At 35.8% G+C, this 13,129-nt stretch overlaps 1 protein-coding gene across 1 annotated transcript in view; it reads left to right on the top strand.

Moving 5' to 3' along the window:
• Positions 1 to 13,129, top strand: part of SPATA1 (spermatogenesis associated 1) — a 40,409-nt gene that overhangs the window by 3,821 nt on the left and 23,459 nt on the right. The window contains 5 exon segments of the mRNA XM_036026349.1: positions 3,915 to 4,025; positions 8,078 to 8,083; positions 12,225 to 12,246; positions 12,602 to 12,661; positions 12,664 to 12,686. Of these exon segments, the coding sequence (XP_035882242.1) occupies positions 3,915 to 4,025; positions 8,078 to 8,083; positions 12,225 to 12,246; positions 12,602 to 12,661; positions 12,664 to 12,686 (222 nt within the window).

Consider the following 13,129-nt stretch of genomic DNA (forward strand, 5'->3'; position numbering starts at 1 on the left):
CAAGAAAAAAGACAAAATATGTGCCCCTATATGTATATAACTTTTCCAGTATTTTAAGTGGTTAAGTTTTATGAAGTTATTATTGATGAGTTTGCTTCCATTAAAACAAGGAAAGTAAGAATAAAGAAAAAAAGAAGAGTGAAATTATAATAAATTTGTGTTTGATATAAATAGAAGAGTTAACCTAAAATAATGTTATGAGTTTTAATATGTACTTTTACAATGTTCAACATTTTTTCAGTTAGTTTGTTGTCCTGCAAAAAGTTAACCATTAAAAAATGCATTTTTTTAGAAATATGGGCAGTCCCACACCCATTGTTATTTGTGTGGCAAATAACAATTGGGAGGGATACTTCAGGAGCAATGGGTCTCAGCCCCATACCAGATCATCCTGCCCGTGGTTCAAGTGCCAGGAAGGTAAGTCCCCCTAACTTCTGGCTGTGAAAACCAGTAGGTATTGGAGCAGCAGAAAAAAGCTGTCAGGTTTCTCTTAAAGGTCCCACAATGGACTTAGGACTTATGCAGACTCACTCCCTCTAGACTCCAGCAGCAGGGCAGCAGGTGGAAGGGCACACAGGCACACAGGGAGAAACTGAAGTGTCTGGTATCGGGGCAAGTACCAGCAGACAGCTTCCTCATGGATAAAACTCCAGAGGCCAGGAAGCACAGAGAGTCCCAAACAAGATAGACACAAAGAGTACCACACCAAGACACATCATAATTAAAATGCCAAAGGTTAAAGATAAAGAATCTTAAAAGCAGCAAGAGAAAAGCAGAGTTACCTACAATGAAGTTCCCGTTAGACTGTTAGGACTGTTAACTGATTTCTCAAAAGAAACTTTGCAGGCTAGAAGGGGTTGGCAAGAAGTATTCAAAGTGATGAAAAGAAGAACCTACAATCTATATTGTTCATTCCAGCAAAGCTGTCATTTAGAATTGAAGGGCCGATAAAGTGCTTTCCAGACAAGGTAAAGCTAAAGGAGTTCATCATCACCAAGCCATTATTATAGGAAATGTTAAAGGGACCTATTTAAGAAAAAGAAGAAGATCAAAACTATGAACATTAAAATGGCAACAAATTCACAACTATCAGCAATTGGGTCTAAAAAACTAAGCAAGCAAGCAGAACAGAAACAGAATCATAAATATGGAGGTCATTTAGAGGGTCATCAGTTGGGAGGGGGAAGGGAGAGAATTGAGGAAAAGGTACAGGGATTAAGAAGTACAAATTGGTAGGTCCAGAATAAACAGAGATGTTAAGAACAGGATAGGAATGGAGTAGCCAAAGTACTTATATGTATGACCCATGGACATGAACTAAGGGGGCCTGGAGGATTACCAGAGAGAATGGGTGGTACATGGTGGAGGGGGCCAAGGGGGAAAAAACTGGAAAAGCTGTGTTAGTATAATCAATAAAATATATTAAAAAAATAAAAATAAACCAAATGTAGAAAAAAGAAATATGTATATTGGGGTCCATATTTTTCCTTATTCCTCAGGCTCTAATAGTACTTTAAGTTTTTGATATTTTATTTATGATGATTTTTTTGCATTGAATAGATTTTTAAAAATATTTACCTTAATTACTGAGCTTTTGATGCCCTCTTAGATTTTGCACCTGAGGGTAGTGCCTCACTTGCCTCACTGTTCCTGTTCTTCTTTTCCTTCTCCTCCTCCTTTTTCTCCTCCTCCACCTCCTTTTCCTCCTCCTCCTCTTCCTTCCCCATTGTCAACCAGGCTGCTACTCGTTATGTGAAGAAAAACTACCTTTTTATTTCCTAGCTTTCTAGCTTGCTTCTAATATAGTTTAAAATGTTTAGTAATACACACTAAGTCAATCTATGTGCTGAATATGAGGATTTGCTCAAAATGAATATTTATTTGGGGATTTTTAAAAATTAAATTTATTGGGGTAAAATTGGTAAATAAAATTATATAAGTTTTAAGCATCTAATTCTATAATATATCATCTGTACATTGTATTGTGTGCCTACCACCCAAAGTCAGATCTTCTTTTGTCACCATATTTGACCCCATTTACCCTTCACCACCCTTCTTCTTATCCTGGTACCTCATTAGAGTGTAAGCTGTGTTGTAGGCAAGGATATTTGATTTATTCAGTACATATCCCTAGTGTCTAGAATTGTGCTGACACATAGTAGGCACTCAATAAATATTTGTTGAATAAGTGAATAAACATAAATTCACCATAAGTAAATTTACATCACAAAATGTTTCAATGGCTAAGAAATGTTTTATTAGCTGTATTTTTTCTTGTATTGCCTATTCAATTATGGAATTAAAATCTATACAAATCCCTGAATTTTAGTTCATGAATTGTTATAATAATGTTGAAGTAATTTATTTGGTTTATAAAAGCAAATAGAGTAAAATGCTTATTTCCAGAGATACTTTTTCTCCTATAAAATATTAATATGTTTTTATAAAAGGTAAGGTCATATTTACTTCAGACTTTTGAAAGTTTTGCAAATATTTAATAGCTATTAAATGTTAGGGTAATAATAGTATAATGTAGTATTAGCTATTAACAATAGAGCATAGCTAGGAAATAATCTTTTTTTTTATTTCTTACCTAAGTACATATTTATTGCTTTTAGAGAGAGAGGAAGTGGGGGAGGGGGAGAGAGACAAACATCGATCAGTTGCCTCCTGTATGTGTCCCAAACAGGGATTGAATCTCAACCTAGGTATGAGCCCTGACCTGGGGATTGAACCCACAATATTTTGTTATAAGGAATGAGGCTCCAACCAACTGATCCTCCTGGCCAAGGTTGGAATAATATTTAAATACTCTGGTGTTCAAAATACCATGTAGCATATGGCATACTTAACTATCAGAGCTGTAGAGACATTTTTAATTCTTGGTTAATATTCTGTCATAAAAAATAGGGAAGTAAATTACTTGGTCTATGAAAATAGCTTGAGCAAAACATTCAGTTCAAGACACATTTTTATCTTTGATTAGCCAACTGGCTAAGTAGCTTAGTTGGTTAGAATGGTGCCCTGATACATCAAGATTGTGGGTTCAATCCCTGGTCAGGGTGCATACAAGAATCAACCAATGAATGCATAAATAAGTGGAACAACAAATCGATGTTTCTCTCTATGTCCACCTTCCTCTCTCTCTCTCTAAAATGAATAAATAAAAAATTACTAACATTTTGTGTCATTATTACTCCAAAATGTTAGCTTTTTCAGATATTTAATATTGTAGAGAATGATTGTTTAAATGCTTTGACTTTTAATATGTAGTAATCTAAGTGTTCTTCTAAATAGATAAATTTAATTGAAGTCATAATGTAACTTTAATACAAAAGAAGATAGTATATGTAAGTACGGAGAAGCTAAGCTTATAGTCATGCTCTATTTAAGAATAACCATGCCTTTCCCCATCACTGGTCAGGAATAGATTCTTCCTGGAATTCTTGGAAACCAAAATATCCCCTAAACCACAGTAAAACACCCTTTTGTAGGTGCTGAGAACTAGCAAGGCTCACACTGTGCTATGAGAACAATACATAAATGATAAGGAGTCCACAAGGTCACCCCAATGGAACTAAGTAGTTAGGAAATTGGGGAAGTAGGGAGTGTTGGTAATAAGAAAACTGACCTTGGTAGTCTAGTATGCTTACTGCAAGCCGCAGAAAGAACACTGTATATCAGAGAGATTAGAGTAATCTAGGACCACATCTGTGACCTTGTTTCAAAAGGAAAATGTGATCCAAGTAGCCAACTTAACAAATTTTTGCTTTTCAGTTTGTGTTTATTCAGAAGGATGAATGTAGTACATCTTCATTTCAATTATGTTTATTAAATTTAAAATTTAGAGGACATCAGTTGAGGTTTTTTCACTTGAAAAATATTTTAGCTGATGTTCTTCTCAGTGTATTTAGTTCATGGAACTTCATGTGTTTTATGTCCCTGAGGGATCTTGGAACTATAAGTTGAATACAATTTTAGTAGAAGTTGTTGACGAATTCATTTCAGCTGGATTTCTAAGGCGAGTATTTTTGTGGTCATGTTACAACATTCCTGAAACAGCAATCTTTTTTTCTACAGAAAAAATGCTTTCTGGAAATTTAAAGTTGTAAGTGAAAAATATCTTGCCCATGTGATGGATCCAGTTCTTAACTTAATGAATACTATCAATAACTAGTGCTATATAACAGTTAAATCAAAAAATTCTACAGGAACAGATGGCACTTAGACATAGTTGTACAACCCAAAAAACAGGGTATAATCTGCATTACTATTGTTATACACAAAGATAATTAAGAGAGAAATTATCTGAAATTAGAAACCTTTTGAAGAGCTATGAATAGTGGCTAAACTAGTATATCAACAATGACGTTTCACTGGTGTTTAAAAATAGAAACAGTATATTTATATATGTATGTACCCTTATATGTACATATATATGTACTTTCACATTCACAGACACACACATTACATTACGTGATCTGACTGCTTGTTCTTACTTCTCTTGTGTGTACCTCAGTCTTCCCCACCACTTTTTTCAAGTACACTAGCCTCCTTTCTGTTCTGGAACACGCAAGACATGGAGACTCCTCAGGACCCTTGTACTTGTTCCTTTTGTCCAGAATGCTCTTTCTCCCTTTGCATATGCTATCTCATCTCCTTCAGGTCTTTACTCAAGTATTATCTTTTGTTTAGATCTTTTCTGATCACTGTAATTTAAACTGCCTTCCCTGTTTTATTTTTCTCTATAGTACTTAGCAGTGTCTTATGAATTGTATTTTTTATATGTTGTTAATTTTTCTATCATACCACTAGATTGTAAAGTCTATAAGGACAGAGATTTTTGTCTGTTTTGTTGATTGTCATATTCCTATTGCTTAGAAAAATACCTGACACTTAATATGTGCTCAATAAATATTTATTGTTTAAGAATTAATTATATAATGTTTCCAATGGGATCCAAAAAAAAGGAACTCAGAACAAATAGCATAAATGATGGCTTTATATTTTAGATGTTAAGGAATGAAGTATCCCTAAATAAACAAAGCTGTTTGGAGCCTGACAATATTTGAATATCAAAGAAATTTTTAATCCCTAGCTAGTCCTATCAAACTTTCAAAATAGATATCTTTGGCTAAATCATTCTTTAATATATGTATAAAAGGACATAAAAAGCAAAGTTTCCTCCTGGCTGATGTGGTTCAGTGGGTTGAGTGCCTCTCTATGAACCGAAAAGATACTGTTGGGATTCCCAGCCAGGGCACATGTCTGGATTGCTGACCAGGTCCTGGTTGGAGGTGTGTGAGAGAAAACCAATGTATGTTTCTTTCATCGGTCTCCCTCCCTTACCCTCTTTCTAAAAAATTAAATAAATATAAATAGCAAAGTTTTATTTTGACAATAAAATTGGGGGGTAGTTAATAAAAGTACACAGGCATTTTTCCTTTTTTTTTCATTGTTACTCAAGTACAGTTGTCTCTATTTTCCCCCAACTACTTTCCCCTGCCCCACCCATCCCCACCTACCACCCTCAATCCTACCTGCTTTTGCTTTGTCCATGTGTCCTTTATAAATGTTCCTTGATGAACCTTCCCCTATTTTCCCCCATTATCCCTCTCCTCCCTCCCCTCTGGTTACTGTCAGTTTGTTCTTTATTTCAATGACTCCAGTTATATTTTGCTTGTTTGTTTGTTTGGTTGATTATGTTCCACTTACAGGTGAGATGATATGGTATTTGTCTTTTACCACCTAGCTTATTTCCTTTAGCATAATGCTCTCCAGATCCATCCATGCTGTCTTGAAGGGTAGGGGCTCCTTCTTTCTTTCTGCTGCATAGTATTTCATTGTGTAAATGTACCATGTTTTTTGATTGATTCATTTACTGATGGGTACTTAGGTTGCTTCCCACACTTGGCTATTGTAAATTGTGCTGCTATAAACATTGGGGTGCATAGGTTCTTTTCAATTGGCATTTCAAGATTTTTAGAATATAATCCCAGAAGTGGAATTGCTAGGTCAAAAGGCAATTCCATTTTTAGTTTTCAGAGGAAATTCCATAGTTTTCCACAGTAGCTGCACCAGTCTGCATTCCCACCAACAGTGTACTAGGGTTCCCTTTACTCCACAACCTAACCTGCACTTGTTGTTTATTGATTTGGTTATGATGGCCATTCCCACTGGTATGAAGTGGTAATTCATTGTGGTTTAAATTTGCATCTCTCTGATGGCTAGTGATGCTAAGCATTCTTTCATATGTCTCTGGGCCTTCTGTATCCTTCTTGGAGAAGTGTCTGTTCAGGTCTTTTGCCCATTTTTTAAATTGGGTTGTTTATATTCCTAGAATGAAGTCATGTGAGTTCTTTATATATTTTGGAAATCAAAGCCTTGTCCAAGGTGTGATTTGCAAATATATTTTTCCATATGGTTGGTTCCCTTTTCATTTTGCTGATGTTTTCTTTAGCCATGCAGAATTTTTATTTTGATTAAGTCCCATTTGTTTATTCTTTCATTTATGTCCCTTGTTCTAGGGGACATAGCGATGAAAATATTTCTGCATGAACTATCTGAGATTTTCCTGCCTATGCTCTCCTCTAGGACTTTTATGGTGTCATGACTTAACATTCAAGTCTTTTATCCACCTTGAGTTTATTTTTGTGTATGGTGTAAGTTGGTGGTCAAGTTTCATTTTTTTTTGCATGTAGCTGTCCAGATCTCCCAACACCATTTGTTGAAGAGGCTATTTTTACTCCATTTTATGCTTCTGTACTCTTTGTCGAATATTAATTAACCATAGACACTTGGTCTTATTTCTGGGCTCTCCATTCTGCTCCATTGATGTATGTGTCTGTTCTTATGCCAGTACCAGATTGTTTTGATTACCATGGTCTTGTAATATAGTTTGATATCAGGTATTGTGATCCCTCCTATTTTGTTCCTCTTTCTCGCTGAGGAATCACTGAGGCTATGGGGTCATTTATGTTTCCATATACATTTTTGAAATATTTGTTCTATATCTGTGAAATATGTCATTGGTATTTTAATAGGGATTACATTGAATCTATAAACTGCTTTGGGTAGTATGGACATTCTGATGATGTTAATTCTTCCAATCTATGAACATGGTATATGCTTCCATTTACTTATGTCTTCCTTAGTTTCTTTCTTCAAAGTTGTGTAGTTTTCTGAGTACAAGTCTTTTACCTCCTTATTTAGGTTTATTCCCAGGTACTTTATTTTTCTTGCTGCTATAGCAAATGGGATTTTTTCCCCTAATTCCTGTTTCTAATATTCCTTTGTTGGTATACAAAAATGCCTTCAAGTTCTGAATATTGACTTTGTATCCCCCAGTTTTGCCAAAATCACTTATTAGTTCAAGTAGTTTTTTTGGTGGAGCCTATAGGGTTTTCTATGTATGCTATCATGTCATCTGCAAAGAATGTTTTACTTCTTCCTTTCCAATTTGGATGCCTTTTATTTCTTTTTCTTGTCTGATTGCTGATGCTAGGACTTCCAATAGTATGTTGAATGGAAGTGGTAAAAGTGGACATTCTTGTCTTGTTCCTGATCTTAGTGGGAAAGCTTTTAGTTTTTGCCTGTTGTGTATGATGTTGGCTGTAGGTTTCTCATATATGGCATTTATTACATTGAGGTATGCTCCCTCCCACTTTGCTGAGTGTTTTTATCATAAATGGGTGTTGTAAAATGCTTTTTCCACATCTATTGATATGATCATGTGATTCTTGTCTTTCCTTTTGTTTATGTGATGTATTACATTTACTGATTTGCAAACATTGTATCATCCTAGCATTCCCTGGGATGAATCCCACTTGATCATGATGTATGATCTTTGTATGTATTGCTGGTTGCAATTTGCCAATATTTTGTTGAGGATTTTAGCCTCTGTGTTCATCAACAATATTGGCCTGTAGTTTTCTTTCTTTGTTGTGTCTTTATCTGGTTTTGGGATTAGGATGATGCTGGCTTCATAAAAAGAATTTGGGAGTCTTCCATCATTTTGGATTTTTTGGAATAGTCTGAGAAGGATACGGGTTATCTCTTCCTTAATGTTTTGTAAAAGTCTCCTGTGAAATCATCCAGTCCAGGGCATTTGAGTGCCAGGTGTTTTTTGATTACTGCTTCAATTTCACCAGCTGTTATTGATCTGTTCAGGCTTTCTCCTTCTTCTTGATTCAGTTTTGGAGGATTATATTTTTCTAAAAAGTTGTCCATTTCACTCAGGTTTTCAAATTTCTTGGCATATATCTGTTCATAGTAATTTCTTACAATTCTTTGTATTTCTGTGGTATCAGTTGTAATCTCTCTTCTTTCATTTCTGATTTTATTTATTTGGGTCCTCTTTTTTTTCTTGATGGGTTTGCTTAAAGGCTTATAAATTTTGTTTATTTTTTCAAAGAACCACTCCTGGATTCATTGATCCTTTGAATTGTTCTTTTAGTCTCTATGTCTTTTAATTCTGCTCTGATACTGGTTATTTCCTTCCTTCTACTTGCTCTGGGCTTTGTTTGTTATTGTTCCTGCAGTTCTTGTAGATGTAGGGTTAGGTTGTTTATTTGAAATGTTTCCATCTTTTTTAGGTGGGCCTATATCACTATGAACTCCCCCCTCATGACTTCCTTGGCTGTGTCCCATAAGTTTTAGACTGTTGTGTGTTTATTTTCATTTGTTTCCAGAAGATTTTTAATTTCTTCCTTGATCTCATTATTAACCTATTCATTGTTGGATAGCATGCTATTCAATTTCCATGAATTTCAGTGTTTTTGAGTTTTTTCCTTGAGGTTGGTTTTTAGTTTCAGGCCCTTGTAGTCTGAGAAAATGCTTGATATGATTTCAGTTTTCTTGAATGTTTTGAGGCTTGTTTTATATCGTATCCTATCATGTGGTCCAACTTTGAAAATGTTCCATGTGCATTTGAAAAGAATTTGTATCTTGTTTCTTTTGGATGAAAGGTTCTATTTATATCAGTTAAGTCCATTTGATCTGGGGCATTGTTCAGTGCCACAGTATCCTTGTTGATATTTTGTTTGGAAGATCCTTCCATTTTTGACAGTGGGGTGTTAAAACCCCCTGTATAAGTGTGTTGCTATCTATATATCTCTTGAAGTCCTGCAAGATTTTTCTTACATAATCAAGTGCTCCTATGTTGGGTGCATATATGTTTATAATGCTTATGTGTTCTTGATAAATTCTTCCCTTGAGTATTAGGAAGTCTGCTTCCATGTGCCTTTTTATGCCTTTGTTTTGAAATTTCTTTTTTCTGATATAAGTATTGCTGCACCAACTTTCTTTTCCTGCCCATTTTCTTGGGGAATTTTTTTCCAATCCTTTACTTTCAGTCTGTGTAGGTCTTTTTTTCTGAGGCAGGTTTCTTGTAGGCAGCATATGTGCAGGCCATGTTTTCTTATCCATTCAGCTGCCCTGTGTCTTTTGATTGGAGCATTTAATCCATTAACATTAAGGTTATTACTGATAGGTACTTATTCATTGCTATTGCTATTTTCCCCCTTTGTACCTATATCCTTTCTCACTCTTTTTCTCCCTCTTCTTAAAGCAATCCCTTTAACATATCTTACAGTGCTAATTTGATGGAGGTGTATTCTTTCAGTCTACTTTTGTCTGGAAAACTCCTTATTTGGCCTTCCATTTTAACTGAGAGCCTTGCTGGATAGTGTAGTCTTGATTGCAGGCCTTTGCTTTTCATTACTTAAAATACCTCTTGCCATTCCCATCTGGCATGAAGCGTTTCTGTTGAGAAATCAGCTGCTAGCCTTATTGGAGCTCTCTTGTATGTTACTTCTTGTTTCTCCCTTGCTGCTTTTAAGATTTTCTCTTTGCCTTCAAAACTTGGCATTTTAATTATGATGTGTCTTGGAGTGGGCCTCTTTGGGTTCATCTTGATTGGGACCCTCTGTGTTTCCTGAACTTGAGTGGCTCTTTCCCTCTCCAGGTTCAGGAAGGTTTTTGTCATTATTTTTTTCAAACAGGGTTTCTATCCCTTGTTCCTTTTGTTCTCCCGGCATTCCTATGATTCAAATGTTGCTGCGTTTCATGTTGTCCTGTAGTTCCCGTAACCCTTCATTCTTTTTTAGTCTTTTTCTTGCAACTGCTCTATGTGGGTATTTCTTTCTACCTTGTCTTCCAGCTCATTAATTCTGTCCTCTGCTTCATCCAGCCTGCTTGTAATTCCTTCTAGTGTGTATGTGTTTTTTATTTCAGATATTGTATTATTCATTTCTTCCTGATTCTTGTGTATATTTTCTGTTTCCTTTTCATACTGTTGTAGTTCCCACTCAGTTCCTTGTAGTTGTGTATGAGTTCCTTGAGCATCCTTATAATCATTCTTTTGAATTCTGTATCTGATAGTTTGCTAGCCTCCATTTCATTTAGCTCTTTTACTGGGGAGTCTTCCATTCCTTTTGATTGCAAGTTCTTTCTTTGTCTCCCCATTTTAGGTGACTCTTTTTGTTTGTTTCTGTGATCCTTGAGGCTCTGCTTTGCCAGCTGTCTTCGTAGGATGAACTTCTGTGGTAGGAATTGTATGGGATTCAGTGCTAGTGTCATTTTCTCCTTGCTTTGATGCTCTAGGGTTGCTCTTTCTTCCATTTGTGTGGGCTCTCTTATTGTACTTGGGCTTTACCTGTTAGTGGCTCCTTTGTTGGTGGGTCCTCTCCTCCAGCAGGTTTGCTGTTACTCACAACTCCCACCTTGTCTTGTATGTGATTGGGGGCATGGAGAAGGCAAAATGGAGTGAGATAGCAGGAGAGTATTCTATGGGATTTAAAGTACTAATAAGTAGAGAACAGATAGGAAATCCTTTGGAGAAGTACAGCAATAACCATGATATTTCACCCAACTAGCCACTTTTTATAAAAGGTGAAAAAGAAATAACACTCATATTAGAAGGGAAAAAGAATGTGAACTGACTTTGGAAAGCAGAACACTTATGTGAGGTTAGATGGTGAGATAGAGAGTAAGGGATAGAAACTTGGCATAGTGTGTGAGAGAATAAAGTTAACCACAACAATAATAAAGCTCAGAAAGATGGCAAAATGGATTAAGACCAGGGAAGGGTGCTGTGTGGGATTTGGAATAACAATAATATGTTAAAGAACATATCATCTGAATAAAAAGAATAAAAAGTAAAAGACCAAGAGTAGTGTGTTATTGGAATACAAGTGAAGTGAAAGAAGAAAAATTAAACTGCAATATGAGAGGGAGAATAAAGAAAACTGATCAATGGAATCAAACAAAGAAACAAACAACAAAAAAATGGAAAAAAGAAATTAAAAAAATAAAAACAAAAAAATAAAATAAAATGCAAGTTCTGAGGGCTAGCGAAGTGAAATTTGTCTCAGCTATTGGTGTTAGCCATCTGACTTCTTTCTGGATCTGTCTTTGGTCTTCTCACAGCTCTACATCTTATCATCTTACACATCTGCTTTTAAATGTCCTTGGCAACCTTTGGCTTCAAACTTCATATCAGCTGGAATTCTATTGGCTGTTCACTCTGTTCTTTGGAAGATCGGCTAGGTGTCCTAGTTGGGTGCAAGAGCAAGTGGGTTCAGCTCCTGCCTATCTCACCACCATCTTCTGCTCTGCATTTTTCTTTTAGTACAAAAAAGTTTTGCCCTGGTCAGATGGCTCAGTTAATTGGAGTGTGGTCCCCTTGGTTGGAGTGCCGTCCTGTACACCAAAAGGTTGCAGGTTCAGTCCCTGGTTGGGGCATGGATGGGAGGCAACCAGTTGATGTTTCTCTCTCACATGGATGTTTTGGGCTCTCTGTCTCCCTTACTCCTCTTCCCCCTTCCCCTCTCTCTAAAATCAATAAAAAACATATTTTTAGGTGAGGATTTTTTAAAAAGGGCTTTTAATTAAGTGTTCATTTGCATAATTTAAAAAGGCAGACTTTTAATCATATATTTTCAAAATATTTATAGCTCTGGCCAACTAGTTCAGTTGGTTAGTTCAGTTCATCAGATATGCCAAGGCTGTGGGTTCGATCTCTGGTCACATAGAAGGGCACATAGAAGAAGCAATCAATGAATATAACAAATCAACCTCTTTCTCTCTGTGTCTCTCTTCATCCCCTCCCCATTACACTCCTTCTATAAAAAATAAATAAAATTTAAAAATTATCTTAAAAGGCCTACAAAGTGCCAAGGAACATAGAAATTATATATTCAGATATATGTGATACATTTAATTAGTATTTGTGTTTGAGATAGCTACGTAAATTTACCAATTTTTTTTCATTCTCACCTGAGGATATTTTTAAAAAATTGATTTTAGAGAGAGAGGAGGGGACAGAAAGAAAGAAACATCGAAGTGAGAGAAGCATTGATCGGTTGCCTCCTGTACATGTGCCCCAACTGGGGATCAAACCTGCAACCTAGGTTTGGGCCATCGCTGAGAATCAACCTGAAACCTTTTGGTACATGAGATGACGCTCCAGCCAACTGAAGCACCCAGCCAGGGCAAGTTATCAATCTTTAATACAGCTGAAACTTACTTTGTTTTACATTATAAGGCAATGTCATGATATTTCAGAGCATCTCCTCACCTTACTTATAAGACAAGCCCTGAGGGGAGTGTCTTGGTGAATTCCCTGGTGAAGATGCTGTTGCAGAAAACTTTTTATTTCTGAATACATTGGAAATAATCTAGCTGTGGTAAGTTTTAAAATTTTGTTTCCTTTTGATTAAAGAAAAGTATATCTTAACAAATAATATTTTTAAATGCTAATCAACTCAGCTCCTTAACTACACAATCACAATGAAATGAAAGTATCACTAAAATCATCAAGAACAGATGGATGTTATTGGCATATTATTAGGCACTAAAATGAAGAGGGTATTTTTTTATGTGCAAATTTCCCTGGGAAGAACATGAAGACAAATTTAAAATGTAATCATATAAGTAAAATGTATTTTTTAATTTATTTATTTTTAAAGAGAGTGGAAGGGAGGAAGAAAGAGAAGGAAAGAAAGAGAGGAAGAGACACATCAATATGTTGCCCTTTGCATACCTCCAACCAGGGACCTGGCCTGCAACCCAGGCGGGAACCCAACTGGTGACCTTTCGGTTTGTGGGACTATGCCTAACCCAACGAGCC

The sequence above is a fragment of the Phyllostomus discolor genome, chromosome 5, assembly GCF_004126475.2.
Source record: "Phyllostomus discolor isolate MPI-MPIP mPhyDis1 chromosome 5, mPhyDis1.pri.v3, whole genome shotgun sequence".
Classification (NCBI taxonomy): Eukaryota; Metazoa; Chordata; class Mammalia; order Chiroptera; family Phyllostomidae; genus Phyllostomus; species Phyllostomus discolor.